The sequence below is a fragment of the Scyliorhinus canicula genome, chromosome 15, assembly GCF_902713615.1.
Source record: "Scyliorhinus canicula chromosome 15, sScyCan1.1, whole genome shotgun sequence".
Classification (NCBI taxonomy): domain Eukaryota; kingdom Metazoa; phylum Chordata; class Chondrichthyes; order Carcharhiniformes; family Scyliorhinidae; genus Scyliorhinus; species Scyliorhinus canicula.
In genome coordinates, this window is record NC_052160.1 from 29,139,546 (window position 1) to 29,163,359 (window position 23,814).

General features: G+C 47.2%; 1 protein-coding gene across 1 annotated transcript; it reads left to right on the forward strand.

The window, feature by feature from the left end:
• The first annotated feature begins 1,414 nt into the window (after positions 1–1,414).
• Positions 1,415–22,101, forward strand: LOC119978953 (MAPK regulated corepressor interacting protein 2-like). Its single transcript, XM_038820902.1, has 6 exons — positions 1,415–1,483; positions 3,211–3,335; positions 6,543–6,602; positions 7,225–7,352; positions 17,689–17,799; positions 18,876–22,101. The coding sequence occupies exons 1-6, from the start codon at positions 1,415–1,417 to the stop codon at positions 18,944–18,946; spliced, it is 564 nt and encodes a 187-aa protein (XP_038676830.1). The 3' UTR covers positions 18,947–22,101.
• The last annotated feature ends 1,713 nt before the right edge of the window (positions 22,102–23,814 follow it).

Below are 23,814 nucleotides of genomic sequence, written 5' to 3' on the forward strand. Positions count from 1 at the left end.
TGGGTCGTACATGCCCAGTGCCTGGGTCGTACATGCCCAGTGCCTGGGTCGTACATGCCCAGTGCCTGGGTCGTACATGCCCAGTGCCTGGGTCGTACATGCCCAGTGCCTGGGTCGTACATGCCCAGTGCCTGGGTCGTACATGCCCAGTGCCTGGGTCGTACATGCCCAGTGCCTGGGTCGCACATGCCCAGTGCCTGGGTCGCACATGCCCAGTGCCTGGGCCGTACATGCTCCTTGTCGGGGCCGTACATGCTCCTTGTCTGGGTTGTAAAATGTGAACGGTTTAATCTTCACAATTGCTGTTGCTCACGGGCAAACCTTTGCTTGCCGGAGAATGGGAGATTGCTCCATGTTAATTCATGCAGTACCCTTCCAAGTGAGGGAGTGAGTAGAGGCGAGAGAGCTATGCCTAGCTGAAGATTTTTTTTTTTTTGTCAGCCAAACATGGTTCTAAAGAAATGGATAATTTGGAAAGATTTGAAAACATCAGAATACACACAAGGTTCCATTATAATATTTATTTATTTATTTTAAATTTAGATTACCCAATTATTTTTTTTTCCAATTAAGTCCCAATTTAGCATGGCCAATCCACCTACCCTGCACATCTTTGAGTTGTGTGGGTGAAACCCACACAGACATGTGGCGAATGTGCAAACTCCACACGGACAGTGACCCAGAGCCGAGATTCGTACCTGGGTCCTCAGCGCCATAACCACTGTGCCACCGTGCAGCCCTACTATTATAATATTTAAGGTACTTCCCGATCTTATTTTTTACACTGAGTCCTTATGATTGAGGTGTTGGTGCAGCAAGTGGTAAAGAATAACTTGCGTTCATGCTGCTGATTTCTCACTGTTCCTATGTCGGGACAGGGACAACTGTGGTCGCCCCGTGTTCTTTTCCTTTTACACTCATGCTGGTTATGTTGTACTTCCCAAGGTTAACCAAATTCAAAATTCAGATGCTGATTGGCTGTCTGCTGCCAACTGTGCTGTGTTCCTACAAAGGCCCCTGTCGGCCTGCCTCAGACTCGGGACCTTGGTCCAGGCAGCTGCAGCTCACATTCCTGACATTGTAAAGTGTGGAGCTCTCTGCCTGCTGCTCGCCCATACGGCTGCCTCTGGTCTGACTTCAAGTCAGGCAGCCAGGCTGCTGTTGGTCTGCCGGGCTCAAAGTTTGGACTTCACTGATCCGTGCACACTGAGCAGGAAAATAGTCAGCATCTGATTTTCTATAAAATTAATTAGAAATTACCACCCCAATCAAAACACAGAGGGAATGGGGTACACGGGGACTGTTTTGCTTTTAAGAAATATACGCATCGAGAAGTCACTAATGAAACAAGAGTGCACGAGTTACACGGTGGGTCAGTGTATAACTGAAACACAGCTCAATGGTTTAGGGAGGTATGACTAATGCACTTCATCTGAAAGACAAACCAACTGTTCCCTTTAAGATGCTGACAGCTGAGGCCTTGGTCTGATGCTGAGTTCAGCCAGGCGTGTGTGGTGACTCAGACCACAGCTACCCCCTCACCTTCAGCATGCTCTCCTTAACGGGCGGGCACATCCTCTTCTTGCTGGGGAAGTATCTGTTTTACCCTCTTAATCCCGAGGATAGTTTTAAAAGGGAATTTGACATTGCCCTGCCACTAAAATATCTTGAGACTAGTAGAGAGGTTAAGTGAGAAGAGTTTAGTTCACAGTGGTGTCAGTATTCAGGTCACTTCATTCCCTTTGCCAGCAGTGTGAGATGGGGGGCCTTTTAGCTAAGATCAAACTTCAGACCGAGTGCAAGACGAGTTGCAATGTTTTTGCTTGTCAGCTTTGATCGTGTGGAGACCTTGGGCTGGATTCTCCGTTCGCCGACGCCAAAATCTCCTGTGACCAGCCGGAGAATTCAAGTTTCCGACATAATCGGGGGCCGCTTTTGCAATGTTCCGCCCCCTCCAAAGCGGCGTACTTGGAGAATACGGCGTGCCGCGTATCGATGGCCTCAGGACATTGCCTGAGGCCCGCCCCCTGATGCTCCGCCTCCAACCGGCCTGGTTCCCGACGGCGTGGGTCTCTCGTCATCTGACCCGTCGGGAACTCGACGTGACGGCTGCGGACACAGTCGTGGGAGGGACGATCCGTGGGCTGGGGCACTGCGGGCTGGGGGCACTGCGGGGGGGGGGGGGGGGGGGGGTGTGTGGTCTGGGGCCGCGCGAGCTTGCTAAAGCCGGGGGGGGGGGGGGGGGGGGGGGGCCGGGACTATTTTGTTGGCCGGGTCCGCGAGTGGCGGCCGCCATATAGCACGGCTGTGCGCATGCGTGGCCACGGAACCGGCAATCCTCCTGGGTTTATCGGCAGCTAGAGCTGGGTGCTGCTATCCTGCTAGCCTCCAGCAAACGGGGAATTGGTGGCTATTTTGCACCATGTTTTCTGGAGTAAAACGCCACCATTCCCACTCCGGGAATAGCCCCAGAATCCCCCAGAAGAGACATAGCCCCAGAATCGGAGAATCCAGCCCCATGAATTGAGTTTGATTTGAATTGCTTTTGTTTCGAGCAAGCAATGAAATAGATTAAGTTGTGTTCATAAGTTGGGGGGGGGGGGGGGGGGGGGGGGGGGGGGGTGCAGTGCACACATTAGTAATTTGGGTATTCCCGAAGCCTCAGGCACTTCTCTTCTCAGACACTGAAATGTGTGAGACAGGGGTAGAATCTGACCCAATAGTTGTGAAGTTAAGAATCGAAAGAGCCCAGTAAAAAGTCATAATAATAAACATTACTTCTAATGATTCCAGAACTAGGAAGCATCTGACAGAAACGTGGCTGCCCCCCGGGAGTGTTTGATGGGAGTGCGAAGAGCTTTACTCTGTTTCTAACCTCCTGTGTCTGCTTTGGCAGTGTTTCTTGGGAACACGCAGAGTATTTCCTCTGAATAATTGTTTTGCGCATCATGTCTCTTGTTAAAAAGGGCAATTTAAAAAAATAATTATTGACTGCTAGTGCATATTGCTCAAAAGCGGATTCCGAGTTGAGGAACCAAAATTAACAGTCATTTGGACAACTGTGGATTAGTGAAATAAAATCAGCTTAGATTTGTTAAAACCCAGCGAGGGGAAGAAAAACCAGGGAAACAAGAATACTGATCCGAACTGTTTTTCCTATTGAGAGGCAAATTGTGTTTAACTAACTTGATTTGAATTTTTAAAATTTAGGTAACAGAGAGGGTTGATTTGGTGAACAGGAACTTCCAAAAAGCATGTGATGAAGTTCCACACAACAGGCTTGTTGCCAATATTGAAGCCCATGGAATAAAAGGGACAGTGCAGGCAGCATGGAAGTTGGTTGAGTGACTGGAAACAGTGTCCTGGTGAACGGTTGTTTCTCAGATGGAGGAAGTTACATAAGGGGAGGTATTAGGATACATTTTGCGACATGCACCAATGACTTAAATTTAGGTGTAGAGAGCACAATTTCAACATTTGCAAATGATGCAAAACTTGGAAGTGCAGTGAACTGTGAGGAGGATGCTCGTTGACTTCAAGAGGACATTATTCGGCTGGTTGAATGAGTGGACACCTGGGTAGCTGAAGTCTGATGCAGAGAAGAGCAAAACAATACATTTTGGTGGAAAGAAAGAATGAGGCAATATAAACTAAAAGGCACATTCTAAAGAAAGGAATGAAAGAACAAAGAAACACGGGGGAATATGTTTAATAATCGTTGAAGGTGACAGAGCGGACGAGAAAATAGTAATAAAAAGGGCATTGCATTTTTAATTTGAATAGATACAGACATAGAATACAAAAGCAAAGAAGTCAAGTTGAACCTTTATAAAGCACTGTTTCAGCTACAACTAGAGTATTGCATCCAATACTGGGCACCATATTTTCGGAAAGATTCAGGACTTCCCAAATGATTTTCCAATGTGATCCCATTTTCATGCTTGGCTCCAGATGTTAACAAAACAGCTTTGCTGCACAGTGTTCTTTGAGAGGTGTACAGTTTAATTATCCCCCCCCCCCTTACAGTTACATAGAACATAGAACAATACAGCACAGAACAGGCCCTTCGGCCCTCGATGTTGTGCCGAGCAATGATCACCCTACTTAAACCCACGTAACCCGTATACCCGTAACCCAACAATCCCCCCATTAACCTTACACTACGGGCAATTTAGCATGGCCAATCCACCTAACCCGCACATCTTTGGACTGTGGGAGGAAACCGGAGCACCCGGAGGAAACCCACGCACACACTTCTGCCATATCAATGTAAAATCTGTAGCTTGGTTAACCAGAGTTAAGTCAAAGTGTCAGAGACTTATTACTGAATCATCGAAGGATCCCATTCAGCCCATGTTTAAATCCTTTCATTCAGGAACTTAATATTCTGTAGTTTATTACTTTATGACCCTATACAATAGTGATAGTGCCGCGCTCTTTGAACTGCTGGCTTCCGCTTTGATTTTTGTTTTATGTCAGGGTCTTCTTTCACAATGGTCCATGATCTCTCCAGTTTGATACTATTTTGAGTTCCACTACAACACAACAATATTAGAACTGGTGGGATAAAGGTGACAAACTGACCAGAACCAGCCCATTCTAAATTGCAGGTGGCATCAATCAAGAGGATCAGCCGAGTAATGCCGGCTGCAGCTGGAATTTTCAACAACAGGAATGGCCTTCATACCAGTAAATATAGGAAGGTCGCGGAGGGGGGACAGAGAGCCCTCCATAAATCTGGAGTAACAATCTAATTGCTGAGTGTCAGCTGGTATTTGGCTGTTCCTATTGCCTGTCAGCATATTGCTGCCTCGGTGCCACTATTCCAGCCGTTTCACTCAATCACCTCTGCTCCTTGACTTTGTGATTAATCAGTAATTCTTCGCTTGGCACTGGTAGCTTTCTTATTTCTTTTAAAATGTCATTGCATCTGCTGCCAAATGCTTGTGGAAAATGATTAATTCATAAGAGTGTAGGAATTCAGAGGCCAAGTTTAGCTTTACCCGCCGTCTTTAGCAGAATATTTTGATTTACTAACTTGAATCTTCAGCTGTTACAAAGCGTAATGTGCCAGTTTGGGACAAGACGTGGTCCCATCTAACGTTCCCAGGACAGGATCAGCGTGGGGTTAGATACAGAGTAAAATTCCCTCTACACTGTCCCGTCAAACATTCACAGGACAGGTACAGTACAGATTTAGATGGAGTAAAACTCCCTCTCAACTGACCCCATCCAACACACCCAGGGCAGGTTCAACACGGGTTTTAAATACAGAGTAAAGCTCAGTCTACACAGTCCCCTGCAAATACTCTCAGGGAAGGTTCAGCGTGGGTTTAGATACAGAGCAGAGCTCCCTCTACATTGTTTCTCCTCCCATGGCCAGTGCACTGACTGGTTGGCTAAGTGTTTGTGTCGTTTGCTCACTCTGATTTGCTGGCTCAGTTTACTCCTCAATTCACCCGTGTCTCATTTGGTGACTGATTAGTTGCTTGGTGGTGTTGATACTTAATAGCCCCATTTTGTTTTCAGATCAATGTGACTGCTGGTGGATCTTTAGCCAGAGCAGCGTGTGATTAGGGACATTTCTGGGAAATTGGATAACTGAGTCTTTGGGGGTGGCTGGATATGTAAACATATATTTTTATCTGGGTCCAGCAGCATGTGGGGTTGGAGTATGTGTTTATGCAAAGGCTCTGTAAACAGCTGTGACAAATAACTGAACTGTCAAGTTCAACTGATTTATTCAGATCACCTTGAAGAGCCGTGTCCTAGGCCCAGTGTGTGTGTGTAGTTCAATCCCTCTGCTTTCCGAGGGGCTGCTGCTAGAATTTTTCATTAAACAATCAGTAGTTTGGGTAATTGGGCAATGAGAGTGTGCATTTGCCCCACTCCTCAGTGTTTGTCAGGTCTAAAGATGTGGAGATTAGGTTACGGAGTTTAGGGGCGTAGGTGTGGTGTGCTCTTTGAGGGTCAGTGCAGACTTGATGGGCTGAATGGCCTCCTTCACTATTCTTCTCTCGGTACGCGTTGACTCCGAGGCCCAGCTTTTCTGACAGGTAGCCTTCTGCCTCCTGATGGATTCCCTACTTGTAGCCTGAATGATTAACTAGTGGTCGAGGGTTGCTGGTGGCTTACTCCCTCTGATATCACAACTGTACTGGCCCGTTCAAAGTCCAATAAGATATGACAGTGAATGGGATCAAAAGGAGGCTTGACATCGGGTGGGCTTCTCCAGCTGTGTTGATTTGACGTCTCTCCCTGGGCTTGGGCAGGTTTTTCTATTCACGGGTACACTTTAATGCTGAGCCTGTGCGAGCAGCTGGAAATCAATGAAAATGTCCTTTCTCGGCAGCGCGGTGGTACAGTGGTTAGCATTGCTAACCGAGGTCCCAGGTTCGATCCCGGCTCTGGGTCACTGCCTGTGCGGAGTCTCCACGTTCTCCTTGTGTCTGCGTGGGTTTCCTCCGGGTGCTCCGGTTTCCTCCCACAAGACCCGAAAGTCGTGCTATTAGGTAATTTGGACATTCTGAATTCTCCCTCAGTGTACCCGAGCAGGTGCCGGTGACTGGGGCGTTTTACAGTAAAGTCATTGCAGTGTTAATGTAAGCCTTCTCGTGACAATAAAGATTATTATTATTATTGAGGGGCAATTTAGCAAGGCCAATTCACCTACCTTGCACATCTTTGAGGGATGGTGTGACAGCCTCACAGACACGGGGAGAATGTGCAAACTCCACACACAGTGACCCGGGGCCAGGATCGTACCTGGGTTGTCGACGCCGTGAAGCAGCAGTGCTAACCACTGCACCACCGTGCCGCCCCTTTACTTGGCAAATCTAAAATCCTCGTTAATTTGAGAAATTTGGCAGACTCTCTAATCTGCCCTCCAATTACTGCCTCATTTCTAGTCTCTCTATCTCCCCAGGGCAACCTCCATATTCCTGGAGCACTCCATAGTGTTCACTCCTTGTCCAGCTCTCCCGTTACCTCCAGTATGAATTCCTTCAGCCTGCTACATGGAATCTGCCTGGGTCACGATTAGAGATGTTGCTCTACTAGCCTGGATCATTCCCTCTGGCCTCTGATGAAGTTGATTACTCTGTCCTCCATTCCTCCCTGTCTGTGACACATTGCTATGGCAATGCTCTCTAAACCTGGTGTGGAGGCCCAGTATTTGCCCGATCTCACACACATTTGGTACAGTCTTGTCTTCCTTTTTTTCAGTTCTCCAGCACCGAAGCTGGTGTTTAACCGAGTGAATGGGAAGCGCTGTCCGACATCTGGAATTACTGACACTTGGGAAGAGGAGCACACGCCGGCTCATGAGGAGAATGTTCGGTTTGTTTACGAAGGTAAGAGAGGTCGATCCAAGCCGGCACCAAGGGCCTCAAATGCTGAGCAGATGAGAGGACATTTCTGTCTCTCCCTCTCTAACACTGCCTCACCTCTCATCTCCAACAATATCCCACCCACCCTCACCCCTCCGCCTCTCCCACCCTCACTCCTCCCACCCTCATCCTTCCACCTCTCCCACCCTCACCTCTCCACCTATCCACCCTCACCCCTCCCAGCCTCACCCTTCCGCCTCTCCCACCCTCACCCCTCCCGCCCTCACCCACCCTCACCCCTCCCGCCCTCACCCACCCTCACCCCTCCCACCCTCACCCACCCTCACCCCTCCCACCCTCACCTACCCTCACCCCTCCGCCTCTCCCACCCTCACCCCTCCGCCTCCCCCACCCTCACCACTCCGCCTCTCCCACCCTCACCCCTCCGCCTCTCCCACCCTCACCCCTCCGCCTCTCCCACCCTCACCCCTCCGCCTCTCCCACCCTCACCCCTCCGCCTCTCCCACCCTCACCCCTCCGCCTCTCCCACCCTCACCCCTCCGCCTCTCCCACCCCCACCTCCCGCCTCTCCCACCCCCACCTCCCGCCTCTCCCACCCCCACCTCCCGCCTCTCCCACCCCCACCTCCCGCCTCTCCCACCCCCACCCCTCCGCCTCTCCCACCCTCACCCCTCCGCCTCTCCCCCCTCACCCCCTCCGCCTCTCCCACCCGCACCCCTCCGCCTCTCCCACCCTCACCCCTCCGCCTCTCCCACCCTCACCCTCGCCCTCCAGCACCCTCACTCCCTCCGCCTCTCCCACCCTCACCCCCCCCTCTCCACCCTCACCCTCCGCCTCTCCCACCCTCACCCCTCCGCCTCTCCCACCCTCACCCCTCCGCCTCTCCCACCCTCACCCCTCCGCCTCTCCCCCCTCACCCCTCCGCCTCTCCCACCCTCACCCCTCCGCCTCTCCCACCCTCACCCCTCCCACCCTCACCTACCCTCACCCCTCCGCCTCTCCCACCCTCCACCGCCTCTCCCACCCTCACCCCTAAACCTCACCCACCCTCACCCCTCCCACCCTCTCCCACCCTCACCTCTCCACCTATCCACCTTCTCCCCTCCACCCCTCCCACTCTCACCCACCCTCACCCCTCCCACCCTTACCCCTCCGCCTCTCCCACCCTCACCCCTCCGCCTCTCCCACCCTCACCCCTCCGCCTCTCCCACCCTCACCCCTCTGCCTCTCCCACCCTCACCCCTCCCACCTTCACTTACCCTCACCCCTCCCACCCTCACTTACCCTCACCCCTCCCACCCTCACTTACCCTCACCCCTCCGCCTCTCCCACCCTCACCCCTCCCACCCTCACCCCTCCGCCTCACCCACCCTCACCGCCTCTCCCACCCTCGCCCCTAAACCTCTCCCACCCTCACCCCTCCCACCCTCAACCCTCACCCCTCTCACCCTCACCCCTCCCACCCTCACCTACCCTCACCCCTTGGCCTCTCCCACCCTCACCCCTCCTGTTCCCTCTGTCTGTCTCTCTCTCTGTGCTCATGTGTGTCTGTCTCTGCCGCCCATCTACAAACCCCTACAAAATGCTGAGGAGTATTTGAGTGGTGCTCGCAGCCACCTCTGATCAGCCTGTCAGTCCTGCAGAAAGCAAATCTGCAGACTGCTTTATTCCGACAGAAATGCTGGAAATACTCCGGTTTAAACCTGCACCAGGCTGTTTCCCCTCAGCCCGCCACCTTTGTGCTCATCTCTGCTGAAGTGTGGGCCCTGGATGGATTAGCGTTGCACACACACCAGGACCCCCCACCCCCGCCAGCTGCCAGCACATTCTCTCTCACACACACACACACACACACACACACACACACACACACACACACACATGTTGGTTTTGAATGTGAAGGCTCCAGTACTTGAGGAAAGAGAACCATTTAGAACGTCAGCCCCTCTGGTAACTAAGAAGGAAAGTAGTCTGACCAGCAGGTTAGTGGGCTTAGAGTTGAGAGAACACTAGGTGGGTCTCATGAATGAGATATTCCACTCCCAATCCTGTACCGACGGGCAGCACGGTGGCGCAGTGGGTTAGCCCTGCTGCCTCACGGCGCCAAGGTCCCAGGTTCGATCCCGGCTCTGGGTCACTGTCCGTGTGGAGTTTGCACATTCTCCCCGTGTTTGCGTGGGTTTCGCCCTCACAACCCAAAGATGTGCAAGGTAGATGGATTGGCCACACTAAATTGCCCCTTAATTGGGAAAAAAAATGATTGGGTACTCTAAATTTAAAAAAAAAAAATCCTGTACTGAGAATTGTGACCGCTCCTCTGACTGGTACTGGTTCTGTCAGGGAGCTGAGAATATCCGTTTGTCCCTTGAATGCTTGTTAATTCACAAGGACCGGCTGTTCAATGATTTTCAGTGAGATTCTGTGCAGGGTGTACATGAGTCTGTCCCTCTACTGATGTCTAATGTGGTTGTTTCTCTGGGCAGACGCCAGTTCTGTCTAGTTGAATGTGTTTTTGAGGTTGTATTGGAGGGTGGATCTTGTGTTCCAGTGATATGTGAGAGAGTGTAAGCATTTTGCCCTTTCTGACTTTCAAAGTTGTTTTATACTTGTGGTTGTTATAGTATTTTAATCATTAACCACTTTGACTGTGTCTTATCAGTTAGAGCTGATTTATTGTAAAAGTTTTGCCAGTTGTTTTATCCGTTTAATCTTCACAGACCTTTCAACTCTCCCTCATTTCACAAGATGAAGGTCATTCAGTCCGTCGTGATTTACATGTCTGTTTTCATTCCTGTGCACTTTCCTGCATTAAATCCAACTTGCCATTGTTAAGTTGCTTGCATATTCTGTCCAACTCGCTCTGTGATTTGAGTTGTCTCTGCCGATTCAACTCCCTACACTAGTTAGGCATCATTAGCAAACTCGATCACATTACTTGGGTTCAGACACTCAATTCAATGTATGGAAAGTAAAAACAACAGTGGTTCCAAAATGAGTACCCCATTTGGTACATCTCCCCACTCCGATGTAATTGCTTTATTTTTTTAGAGTACCCAATTCTTTTTCTTTCCAATTAAGGGGCAATTTAGCATGGCCAATCCGCCTACCCTGCACATCTTTTTGGGTTGTGAGGGTGAGACCCACTCGGACATGGGGAGAATATGCAAACTTCACACGGATAATAACCCGGGCCGGGATCGAACCCGGGTTTTTGGTGCTGTGAGGCAGCGGTGCTAACCACTGCGCCACCCTCCGATGTAACTACTTTACGAGTACTTGCTGTTTCTTACCATTCAACCAGTTTCTCATCATTCCCATTGTTCAATCTGAATCCTCCACAAGTTTGAGTTTAATGAATCACCTTTCATATGGAATTTATGAAAATTCTTTTGGAAATCGAGATGCATCATATCATGGGTTTACAACATGGGGTTGTCACTTCCTCGAAGAAACCAAGAGCAAGGTCAGACATGTTTATTTCCCCCATATAAATTCTGCGTTGACTGCTCTTAATTTAGATTATTGTTGTACAGATAATCTATAAACCTGACGATTGGTTCCAATATTTTACATGGAGTGGAAGTCCGAGTGATGGGTCTGAAGTTGATCAAGTTCAATAAGTGAGAGGGAAGTCCTTGACCTTCAGCAGCACCTGATCCTCCTCCCTGCCCCAGCCCATACTACCTCATCTAAGAAAATGTCCCAGTGTGTTGCAGTCAGTGTTGGCAAGTCTGAAGGTTAGCTGCTGTTTGAACATTGATGCTAAAGGGTCAGGCCTCACTTCAGGCTGCAGTATATGCACAGGGTTAAGGTCCAGTTATTACCAGCTATTCTCTGCAACATGGCTCCGGCTAATATTTGCACCAAGGCCAAAACACGTACAGGCATAGGTCTTAGCAGCAACAACTTGTATTTATAAAGTGCCTTTAACGTAGTAAAATGTCCCATTTAACAGGCGCATTATAAAACAAGATTTAACACTGGAAGGAACAAAGGGAGGTGGGTTGCAGTACTGATTAAGGAAGGACATTGTAGAGTCGGAAAGGGAGGATGTCCTTGAGGGGCAAGGATAACATTTATTCGCTTATTTGAAGAGCAAAAATGGTATAATTAAACTACTGGGGATATTCAAGGATCTCTACATATTGAGAGATATAGAGGAGCACATTTGCAGAGAAATCGCTATAAAGTGGTGATATTAGGGACTTTACCAAAATATTGATTGGAATTGTTTGAGGAAAGGGTACCGAGGAATTTCTGAAATGTGTTCAGGAGAACTTCCTTGACTAGTATAGTCTCAGTCCAACTGCATAGGATCTGGTGCTGGCCAATGAAGTGGGCCCAGTGTCTGTGCGGGGGAACACTTCGGTAAGAGTGATCATCGTACAATAATGTTTAGACAAGTAATGCAAAAGAGCAAGGAACATGCTCAAATAGAATGTTTAAATTAGCAGAGGAGATGTTTCGGGTACAGGAAGTTTCCATCTCAACAAGGGTGCGAGGTAGGGAGATAAAATATATGATGTCTGTTGGATGAATTCTTCAAGTGAGAACCAGGTTTTGGATTGGATTGGATTATTATCAAGCGTACCGAGGTTCTGCGTGTAGCTCAAACAGATCATTCTGTACATGAAAAGAAAATACATAATTGGGCAAACATAAAATACACAATGTAAATACATAAACACAGGCATCGGGTAAAGCATACAGGAGTATAGTACTATTCAGTAGAGAAGATGTGTGAAGAGATCACATCAGTCCATAAGAGGGTTGTTTAGGAGTTTGGTAACACCGGGAAAGAAGTTGTTTTTTAATCTGTTAGTGCGTGTTCTCAGACTTTTGATCTCCTGCCCAATGGGAAAAATTGGAAGAGTGAGTAAATATGTCCTCACGCATGATGCAGGGGTCTCAAGCAACAGGTCTTAGATGCACATCCATGATGTAAAGAAAACTGTTTCTAATTAGTACCCTGCACAAACTATTAAAATTAAGGACTACGTCTAGACCTAGTCTATTTATATACTTATTTGTTTACTTACTGTTATGCGAGCTCTGATTGAATATTTTAAATTTCCTAACACCTAATTTTAATGAATACTGTAGATTAGAAAGTGAAAAGGGAAATATACTTACTACCTTATTATTAACCTATTTAGAATAATATAATAATAATCGCTTATTGTCACAAGTATGCTTCAATGAAGTTACTGTGAAAAGCCCCTAGTCGCCACATTCTGGCACCTGTTTGGGGAGGCCGGTATGGGAATTGAACCCGCGCTGCTAGCCTCATTCTGCATTACAAGCCAGCTGTTTAGCCCACTGTGCTAAACCAGCCCCTATCTATTAGTGCGTGTTTTTGACATTACCCTAAAATTATTTGCGAACATGGCCATTGGGCTCTGAACCCACAGACCTGGTGTTCCTGCTCTCTTTTCATTCCCACTAGTCCATCGCTGTCACTGCTGCCACCACTTTTATCTGCTGGTTAAAGTTTTAGTAACGAAAATAATCAAGAGGCTCTTGGAGAAGTTTTATTAATTAAGGGTGGCCAGTGCAGGTTTGTAAAAGACGGATTTGTCAAGCACAATCTTTTTTTTTTTAAAGTATTTTTATTCCAGAAATTTTCCAATATTTTTTACAATTTGCAACAACCCCACAAATCCCCTAACCCACCAAGCCCCCCCATCTCCCCTTCCCTCAGCAATCAATGGTAACCAACCCCCAAAAATGCAAAATAAGCAAAACCCTAACAATTGTAGAACCCATCCCTCGCCCCCCACCCCCTCCACCCGAGAGCAAATTTCACCCTTTCCAGGGCCAAGAACTCTACGCCAAGGCACAGGGTGGCGAAGCTGGCCTCCACCCCAACAAGACCCGCCTGCGAGCAATCAGCGAGTCAAAGGCTAAGACATCTGCCCCCGCTCCCGTCTGCAACACTGGCCGGTCTGACACCCCGAATATGGCTTCCAGTGAACCAGGCTCCACATCCACATGTGGAACCCCTGAGACACTGACCTCCAAAACCTTTCCAGCTTTGGGCAGGCCCAAAATATATGGTTTGCAGGGCTTCATAAATAGAGGTGTTGAGTATAAAAGCAGGTAAGTTGTGCTGGTTAGGCCACAATGTTCTGGACACCGCACTTTAGGATGAATGTGAGAATCCTTGAGAGCATGAAGAAGAGATTTACCAGAATGGTTCAGGGATGAGAGATATTTAGCTATAAAGGTAGGTTGAAGAAGCTGGGTTTATTCTCCTTTGAGCAAGGAGGTTGAAGGAAGGTTTGAGAAGAGGTGTACAAGTTTGTAACAGGTCTGGATAAGGTAGACAAAGAAAAAACTGTTCCCATTAGCCTATGGTACAAGAACTAAAGGGTCAGCGATTTGGGGTTCTGAGGAAGAACATTGTATGGAATGAGCGGTAGTGAGCTAGAACTTGCTGCACACCAGGGTGTTGGGAGCAGAGATTATCAATGATTTCAAAAGTAAATTGAATGGACACTTGAAAGAAATGAACTTGCATGGTTACCGGAATAGAATGGTGGAATGGGAATGACTGACTAGCTGTACGGAGAGCTGATGGGCCGAAAAGCCGCCTCCTATGCCGTATATGCCGCTTGAGCCACACACAGATATTAGGACAGGTAACAAAAAGCTTGATCAGAGAGGATGGTTTTGAAGAGCGTGTCAAAAGAGATAGAGTCCGAGGGGTTTAGGAAAGCAATTCCAAGGCCTTAGGGCTGTTGTTTAGTTGTTGCTTTTTCTCCTCCTTTAAATCACTTTTTAAAACCGGACACTTTGACCAGATTTTCATCAACTGCCCAAGATCATCTTATGTGGCTTGGTGTCAATTTTTGTTTGATTATCCTCCTAAGAAGCACCTTGGGACATTGTTAGTAGGTGCTATATAAATGGAAGGTTTTGCTGCTGTTGTATGTGGATGGGGTCCCATCAGAAAACTCTGTGTGAATCCAGCCACCCCATTGAAGCATCCTATGCAGTTAACAGAATGGCTATCCATTTAGTTTAGAATGCAGTGTTTTTGTCGATGAACTTTTGTTTCACCTTTAAAAAGGATTTAAAATGCTACAGCAGTGATTCAATTTACTTTGTTAATCAGCCTCAAGCCAGTGAAGATGTTGGGCTGGTTTCACCTAGTGGAGGATTTTTTGAAATTTAGAGTACCCAACTTTTCTAATTAAGGGGCAATTTAGCGTGGCCAATCCACCCACCCTGCACGTCTTTGGGTTGTGGGCGCGAAACCCACGCAGACACGGGAGAATGTGCAAACTCCACACAGACAGTGACCCAGAGCCATGAGGCTGTAGTGGAGTTTTATTGCTAAAGGAAATAAACATATTTTTAACGTTCAATGCGTGATGAGAGAGAGAGCTCAGGAAGCAGTGTCGAGATGTATTGTGAAGAACAATCTTATTTGTATTGACTGTAAATTTCTAATTTGTATTGAGCTGTGTTAATTTACCTGTTCAACGTTACATAATTTTGTCAGTTGGTTTTCATCCTGATGTGTTGATGCTGTGGGATATGATATATTCCAGTAAACCAGAGGACAGAGACAAGGTTACTCTGTTGGATTCCTAGGTTTCAATAATTGGATATTGGGCACATTTGTAGGGGATGTGAGGCCTACTTATGTGAGTGGTCAGTGACGCTGGACTCGAGGTGAACATCGGGGCGGGACTCTCCAATCCCGCGGCAAATGTCCACTCCATCGTAAATGCCGTCGCGTTTTATGACGGCATCCACGGGCCGCTCCCACGACTAATTCTGGCCCCTACAGGGGGCCAACACGGCGCTGGAGCGGTTCGCGCGCTCCAGCTGCAGATCCCGGCGCGAACTGTACGCTGCGGGATCCGTGCATGCGCAGATGTGCCGACGCCAACGAGGACATGCGCAGTGGCGCCAGCGCCAATGCGTACATGCACAGTGGCCTCCTTCAACGCACTGGCCCCGACGCAACATCGCGCAGGACTACAGGGGCCGGTGTGTAGGAAAGGAGCCCCCAGCCACAGAGGCCGGCCTGCCGATTGGTGGGCCCCTGATTGTGGGCCAGGCCCTCCCTCACAGGCCGCCACCCGGCCCTTACATGCCAAAGTCCCGCCGACCCAGAGCAGGTTAGAACAGCACCGGCTCTTTTCTTACGGCCGCTCGGTCTATCCAGGCCAGAGAATCGGCTGGCCAGTAGCGTAGAGTGGCCTGCGGCCGGCGGCACGCAAACCACGCTGGCGTCAATGGCGCTGATTCTCCGCGTGCCGACGTTGGGGCGGCGTGGCCTGTTTGCGGGGATTGTCCGGCCCGGCCCAAGGCTGAGAGAATCCCGCCCTTGATTTAAGAAGAAAAATAGTTACAGTCAAGCAACTGAACTAGAGCAACTGTATCATTAATTACAGACTCTCAGTTTAATTATTAAACCTTGAGCAATAAATAATTTTATTTGGAGGTTTAATAGGTCACTAGTAATCACTGGTAATCCCGAAGCTTTACTGGTAGAGGAAATTTGTGTGTTTTTGTTTTGGTTCTCTGCTTACTGTTTTGTACTGGAAAATTGACTTAGATTATAGTCTATCTATCCTGAGGGCTCATATCCTGATAGCCCATTGATGGGGGGGGGGGGGGGGGGGGGGGGTCCATGTATTTGGAAACATCTCTGGTTATTGCAACCAGAGCAGCAAATTCCGAACAGACTATGACACAGGAACAGGAAGAGGTCAATTAACCTCTCGAGCCTCTCTGCCATTTGGTGAGATACTTGATCATACTTTACGTGGCCATCTTTGCCTCATACCTTTTTAATACCTTTGTTAAATGTGTGATTGATAGATTTTTGTTATTCGTTTACAGTTGATTGTGCGCCCACTGCCATTTGAAGAACAGAGTTCCAAACTTCTGTAACCCTTTGTGTGTAGAGGTGTTTCCAAATTTGACTCTTGAATGATCTGGCTCTAATTCTTAGACCTATGCACCCTGGTCTTGGACTCCCAAACCAGAATTTGTTTCTATCCGGCCTAACCGTTCCCCTTCACTAATTTGAAAACTTGGGCCAAATTACCTCTTAACTTTCTAAATTCCAAGGAATATAACTCCACATTGTATAAAATCTCATCATAATTTAACCCATACAATCTGGTAAACAGGTGATGCACAACCCTTGGACGTCTGTCTCTCAGAGATCCCGGTGTCATGTGAGAGTACCTTTAAGAAATGGATGTTTAAGCAATGTACCTTTAAGAAATAGAGCAGCTCATATTACTGAAGTGATGTCAGAGGGTGGGGGGAGCTGAGCTGAGCTCACTTCTGCTTTTTGGGAGTTTTAGTTTCAGTTTTGAGAAAAGGAGTTTGGGTGTGTCTGTGTTTGCAGTAAGCTTGGTCTGCTGTGATCTCTGCCAGGAAAGACTATCTCTGAATCGTTTGGGTGATTTAAATTCATAATAGTAAAGTATTTAACCTGATGTGTTTCTGTTTAAAGGTGTTAAGTCTTTTAGAGGTTTGAAGGAACATTTTGAGGGATTATCTTGTGTTGTATTATTTTCGGGGTTATCTTTGAAGTAAGGGGTGTTAAGGGATCCAATGTTTATTTAAAAAGGCTAAGTTGAATTCATGGAATAAACATTGTTTTGTGTTTAAAAACACACGTGTCCATAATTGTAATACACACCTGGAGACCAAGCCGTGTGCTTCAAAACCAATAATACATTAAAGGGCGAGGTTGGTTGAACGCCATTATACATTTTGGGGTTCAGAAAAAGCCGCTCCCATAATACTGGAAACTGGGTGTCCTTGAAGAGCCTTTCACAATGTTGGAAAGTTCCAGATATCACTAAAAGATATTACTGTTGAGGGACTTGGAGGCTTGAGTGAGAAATAAACAGAGTCCAAAGATGTGCAGGTTAGGTGGATTGGCCATGCTAAATTGCCCCTTAGTGTTCAAAAGGTTAGGTGGGGTTACTGAGTTAAGGGGATAGGGTGGAGGCATGGGCTTAAGTAGGATGCTCTTTCCAAGGGCCGGTGCAAACCCGATGGGCCGAATGGCCGCCTTCTCCACTATAAATTCTATGATTCTATGAAATTTGCAGGATTATCAGTAGAGTGGAGCTAGTTGAATAGATCTACCTGCACCTCAAGTTCTTAATTATGGCTGGAAGTGGTGAAGGGCACTATTTAAATTCAAGTTTCCCTCCCCCTTCCTTTATTTTCCTGTGAATCACAGCCATGTCATGTACCCTGGGTATATAGATATCTCATTTCTGTTTCCAGCAATGTTGTCCCCTTCCATTTGTGTGCAATTCTCAATGATTGGAATTCTGTCTTTTCTCTCCCCCAGCATGGCAGCAGGTGGAAGAAGCGCTTGGAGCTAACCAGCAGCTGGAGAATGGGCAGTGCGCTCAGGGGCCGGTGAAGTACGTGGAGAAAACGCCAAACCAGAACTTGAAGAGTAGGTTCCAAGAATAACTTTGAATATATAGACCTGATAGAGGGGTGGGTGTTGTCTAGACTTTGCCAACCGTCCATGATTGTCCTGGAATAGCCAGGATTTTTAAAAAAAAATTGTTTTTATATTGTCAGCATTATTTGCAAGGCTCAGCATTTATCACAGATCCTTAATTTCCCCTGAGAAGGTGATGGTGAGCTGCCACCTTGAACCTATGTGGTGCAGGTACACCCACAGTGCTGTTAGGGTGGGAGTTCCAAGGTTTTGACCCAGTGACTGTGAAGAAATGGGGTGTGACTTGGAGGGAAACTCACAGGTGATGGTGCATTAAAGATTCATCTCCTGGTCACTAACATCTGATCCAAAGACAGCACCCCCAACAGTGCAGGACTCCCGTGGTACTGCACTGGAAATGTCAGTCTGGGCCATGAGCTCAAATGTCGAGAGGACGTGGGTCTTGAACACAGCCTTCTGACTGAGATGAAAGTGCGACCCACAATTGGCACAAGAATTAAAACGGGTTGCATTGTATTCCAATTTCTTTTAATATTTATTAGTTCTAAATCTTTTGGAGACAGCTTAAATAAAAAGATGAGGTCATGTGATAAAATGCCGGAGTAAATCCATTGAGATTTGGTGGCCCCTTAGCTAAGACACGGATCAGAGCCTTTCCCATTTGAGATCTGAAGTCTGTGCTGAATTAGCTGATCTGAGATGAGGGTGCAAGAGTGGTTTAATTGCTGCTGGAGTGGAGGGGAAATATTGTCAGTGGCCCTGGCTGGGAGTGTGCATCCACCGCAGGCCATTGAATGAGGTGTGGCTTTGCTGCCCCCTGTGGGCAATCTGCTGAATTTAAAACCCATGGAGTTCACAGGGGAAGAATGGTGATTGTAAAGGATTGTTACTAACAAGGGCACTGATTTATATAATATAAACCTCTGCTGTACCTGCCTTGGGAGTCTTGATGTAAATAATGCCATGCAAATGTGAGGAGTTACGTATGCACACCAGTCTCTTGGGATCCCCGCACTGTTTCAGCAGGTGCTGTGCATTAAAATGTTACCCACTTTGTTCCCTAGACTTTGTCCCGATCGATCTCGAAGAGTGGTGGGCAAAGCAGTTCTTGGCCAATATCCAGAACACGTCCTAAAGTCAGACAGGAACAGCCTCCTTTTACAGGGCAGAGCGTCAGCAGCCAGTTAACACTTGGACTTCTTCAGATCTCTCCCTACTCTGTGATTCAAACACAGCGAAGACATTTTTTGTGAAACCTGGATCGACTAGGACTCTCTACAATGACCGTTGACTTCAGCTTCGACTGGGTGAAATTCTCTCGCCAATGAGCAATAAAGCAGCAAGTCTGTGGGCAAGACCATCCGAAATGTCTAATGTTTCAAAAGATATTTCTCTTTATTTTGTTTTTGAAGGGTTATTATGTGCTCTGTCTGCACCAGCATACATCTGATGATATTGCTGTGGAGTATCTAGGCCCAAGCTACAGCTGCACACACCTCGTGCCTTGAAAAGCACCACAAAATGTGCCTGGGGCCATGAATATCACACAGGGACTGAGAATGTATGCACCCATCCCAATCAAGGAACAGCAGTTACTTAAAAACTAACCCCGCCCTCCAAGGAGACAACACTGTTCTAAAGTTCATCCGGTCCTTTGCAGGAATTTAGTTTTCATTGTCCAACCTGTTTTGTGCCATCTCACGATCAGCAGCAGCCTCGGCTGGCAAGCAAGAAATTCCAGTCTTGCTTATACAGTATATTGTGGTGTTGAATAAATCATGTTTACTTCTTCCATCACCCCTTCCCCCAACACACATCAAGCGAGCATTAGTGTATTTTCGGTACACTGCCGGTGTTGCTACAGACGTGACCGATTTGCAGCCTACCCGTGCTATGGTAATAGCTTCCTCTGTGCCAGTGAGTGTGACACTCCTCCCACTACTATCCTGATTTCAAGGTGTGAGGATTGGGATTGAAGTAATGGGAACTGGTCACCCTTCATCCCTCCTCTCGCAGAACAGCCTCTTATCATCTCACCCCCTCAGAGGGGGAAGGACGAACATTTGGACCTGTCCATCTCCCAGGGTGGGGGTGGTAAAGCTAACCTCTGTAATCCAGTCCATACAGAAGTAGCTGTTGATCAGTTAATAGTCACCCTTGAATGCGAGTGATAGCAGCATTTGTAGATCTGATACACTCAACATATCCTTGTGCTTCACAGGGATCTGTATTCAAACAAGGTACCAGCTTGGGACAAGGGTGGGACCACATTATTCCTGACAATACAGGAAGAGCATTATCAGATAGAGGGGTGTGGTGCTACAACTTGTTATATAGAGAAAGGGTGACACTGAGGAAGGGCTGTTTAAAAGCACATCCATTAGCATTGCTGGCCTTTGCCAAAACTACAAATGTTAGAACTCTTGAAGACTCCGTTAATGAGGCAGTGTCAGTTTGTTGCTGATTTGCAGGGCTTTGTAAACAGGCAGATCATCAATTTGCTAATGCAATCTGAGTTTAATCAAATTTCAGTCTCCCTCGGGTCTTGCTCGTACTCCATTTTAATTTACAGATTTAAGTTGCTCGTTCAGTTCTCTGAATTCCTGTTCTCGAGAATAGGGTTCAGTTGCTCCACACACTCAAGCTATCTTTGGGAGATGTTTACAGTATTCTGGGAGTTTCAATGTTATCAACTGAGGGTGGTACATGTGATTTAAAAGCGCTTGCGGTGGCAATGTACAAACACCGTCTGATGTACTGAAACTACCTTGTTCACCCGTCTTAATGCCCAGAATAGTGAAGGAGCCAATGACTGCAGAATGGGTAAACAGCTAAACCATCACTACAAACTACCAATCACAACATGGCCTTCTGATAGCATTCACAATGGTGGCTTAGCCGACCTGTGGGGGTTTGAGGAGGGGTGTTTTTAGATGTGAAAGTTCATCTGGACATATGCCTGATGAGCTGTTTAGCGTGTGGTACTTAAATAGAATATTTAAACAGCCCATTTACTTCCGTTCATGCCATTTCCTCAGGCTGTTTCTTGCTTTCCCTCCATTATCCTCCTGATTTATTTCTGTAGTCTTCCTGATTGCTTGCAGTTACTTTCAATCCAGATCTCTGGTTAGATAACATCACTATGCAACATCTGCCCTACTCCGCTTTTCATTTTCTAAAATTGTGGGGTGCTTGGGGAATGAGTGAGATTTTATTTAGAATCCCTGTCATGCTATTTCATTTCTTTGCCTTGTTTCCAGCCCTGCAGCTTTGCCTTTAAAGCCTGGGCTTTATGCACAGCCCCCATTCCACACTGGTTATTCTAGTCCACTTCAGCTAGGGTTAGTTTGGAATTTTGTCCCATCATCCACTGTCCTATAAGATGGTGACTAGATGTATTGGCTATGCTAAATTCCCCCTTGGTGTCCAAAGGTGGGGTTAGAGAATAGGGGCAGGGGAGTGCTCTTTGAGGGTCAGCGCAGACTTGATGGCCTCCTATGAATTGAAATGTATGACCTGTTGCCTCTGGCATTCCTGGCACTGGGCTGTTTAACAGGAGGTATTCCCAGCTCTGAGCCAAAGGAGCTAAATTGTAGAAAGTGGTGCAGGTACACCATGGTGTGATGAGATAACTCTTCACAAAATAAACAGGACATAATTTTAATTGGGATTTTCGGTTGCTTAATAGATACTCTGTAAAAATACAGTACAGGATCCCTTGAATGTGTCTGTGGGAAGGATGGTGTGCCCTTAACCATGTTGAATTGGATAGACTTCTTTCGCCATAACATAATGTGGCAACAATGGGAGATTACATACAGTTTTAATTTGTCACTGAACAGAACATTAAAGTAATTCTAAATCTTCCACTGCCAGAGTAGGTGGGGGACTGACCTAATGCCTTTAAGAACTCCATTTGGTGTGCGGATTAGGCTGGGTGACTGAATCATCTTTATAGTGAGCTGAGCAATATATCATTAATGTTTTTCTAACTATGCAATGAGTTCTATTTTCTTACACCATAACTAAAGGTTGGAAAGGGGAAGAATTGCAGTGCTTAAATCAGAGAACTGAATGAGACAGGACTCTGGCGAGAGGTCCAGTGTTTGAAAGGCCATCCTGTCCTGACTGGAAGCCAGAGGGCAGAATGTGACCAAACCACAGTCCAGGTGTGACTCTTAAAAGTGAATTTGCATCTCTTCTGAGCCTGTGTATGTGTAAAAATAAATCAAGCTGGATGATTAATCTGAGAAGAAATTTTTAAAAATAAAATTAAGATTGTTTACCAAATCTATTCCTTCAAGAAGTTTTAGATGTGTGTGTGTGGAAATTAGCCCACATTTTCTGTGGGTGGATATTGGTCTGCATCGATCCTGTAAAGTACCTCTCCTGGGAATGTTCGAATGTTACTCTTTCTATCCTATGCTGTACTTGTCCTGGGAGTATTTGGTGGAGTTGGTGTAGAGCAAGTCTGGGCAAACAATAGCATGCGGGCCACTGTAGTTGCACTAGTGAAAGCACGGGCAGTTGCAGTGTGAGCTGAATGTACATGTCCAACTTCCTGAAACCTGGCTGATTGGCATCAGGAGTTATCCTGGAGAGTTTCAAGGGATGTCCTCAAGGAGAACAAAAGTATTTCAGGGTAAATTGGAGTTGACCAATGTTTCAGAGGCCAGAGGCAGACTTTTCTCTGGGAGCACGTGTGGCTGCCATGCCAAAATAGGTGAGGGTGCATGGAGCAGCAGATGGAACACCACCAAGGTAAGTGGCTATTTACATTACTATTACAGTATTGTAGCTTTTATTTTCATTTGGCTTTTGCAAGTATGTTCAAAGTAATTTCTGAACTTCAAATTATTTAATACCCATAGGAAAAGTCAATTCAACTCCCGTGTTTTTGTTTCCCATTTATTCTTATTCCCTCATTGAAAGAGCTGATCCTTGTTGAGGTCTGTGTTATGTGTGCTGACAGTCCTGGATTTGAACCTGGTAATCTTCAAGTGTGCATTGGCATAGTAATACATCAAAGAGTGCTTACACCCAGGAGCAGGATTATATCTAGAATATATTAAAAACTTGCCATCAGTGTGTGTCCTGCCAACTTTTTATTTTATGAATTCCTATAACCATATTTGTTTTTTTAAAAAATAATTTTTATTAAGATTTTCACAAAATATAAACAATAAAACAATATTAACAAACCAACCATGGTAAAAACCCAAGAACAACACCCACCCAACTACAAAAACAAAAAAAAAAGCAAACAACAAAAAGGAAGCGATAACAGCCGCCACATCCCACAAACCCATGTACACAATTCTCCCTCCCACCGAACCAACCCCCCCCCCCCCCCCCCCACCCCGGGTTGCTGCTGCTGCCGGCCTATTTCCCTACCGTTCCGCCAGGAAGTCCAGGAAAGGCTGCCACCGCCTAAAGAATCCCTGTACTGATCCCTTCAGGGCAAATTTCACCTTCTCCAGTTTGATGAACCCTGCCATATCATTGATCCAGGCTTCCACGCTTGGGGGCCTCACATCCTTCCACTGAAGAAGAATCCTCCGCCGGCAACTAGGGACGCAAAGGCCAGGACACCGGCCTCTTTCGCCTCCTGCACTCCCGGCTCCACTGCAACCCCAAAAATTGCGAGTCCCCAGCCTGGCTTGACGCTGGATCCCACCACCCTCGACACCGTCCTTGCTACCCCCTTCCAAAACTCCCCCAACGCTGGGCATGCCCAAAACATATGGGCGTGGTTTTCTGGGCTCCCCGAGCACCTAGCACACCTGTCTTCGCCCCTGAAAAACCTACTCATCCTCGTCCCAGTCATGTGGGCCCTATGCAGCACCTTGAACTGTATGAGGCTAAGCCTCACACAGGAAGAGGAAGAATTCACTCTCTCCAGGGCATCCGCCCACGTCCCCTCCTCAATCTCCTCACCCAGCTCCTCTTCCCATTTACCCTTCAGTTCCTCCACCGAGGCCTCGTCTATCTCCTGCATTACCC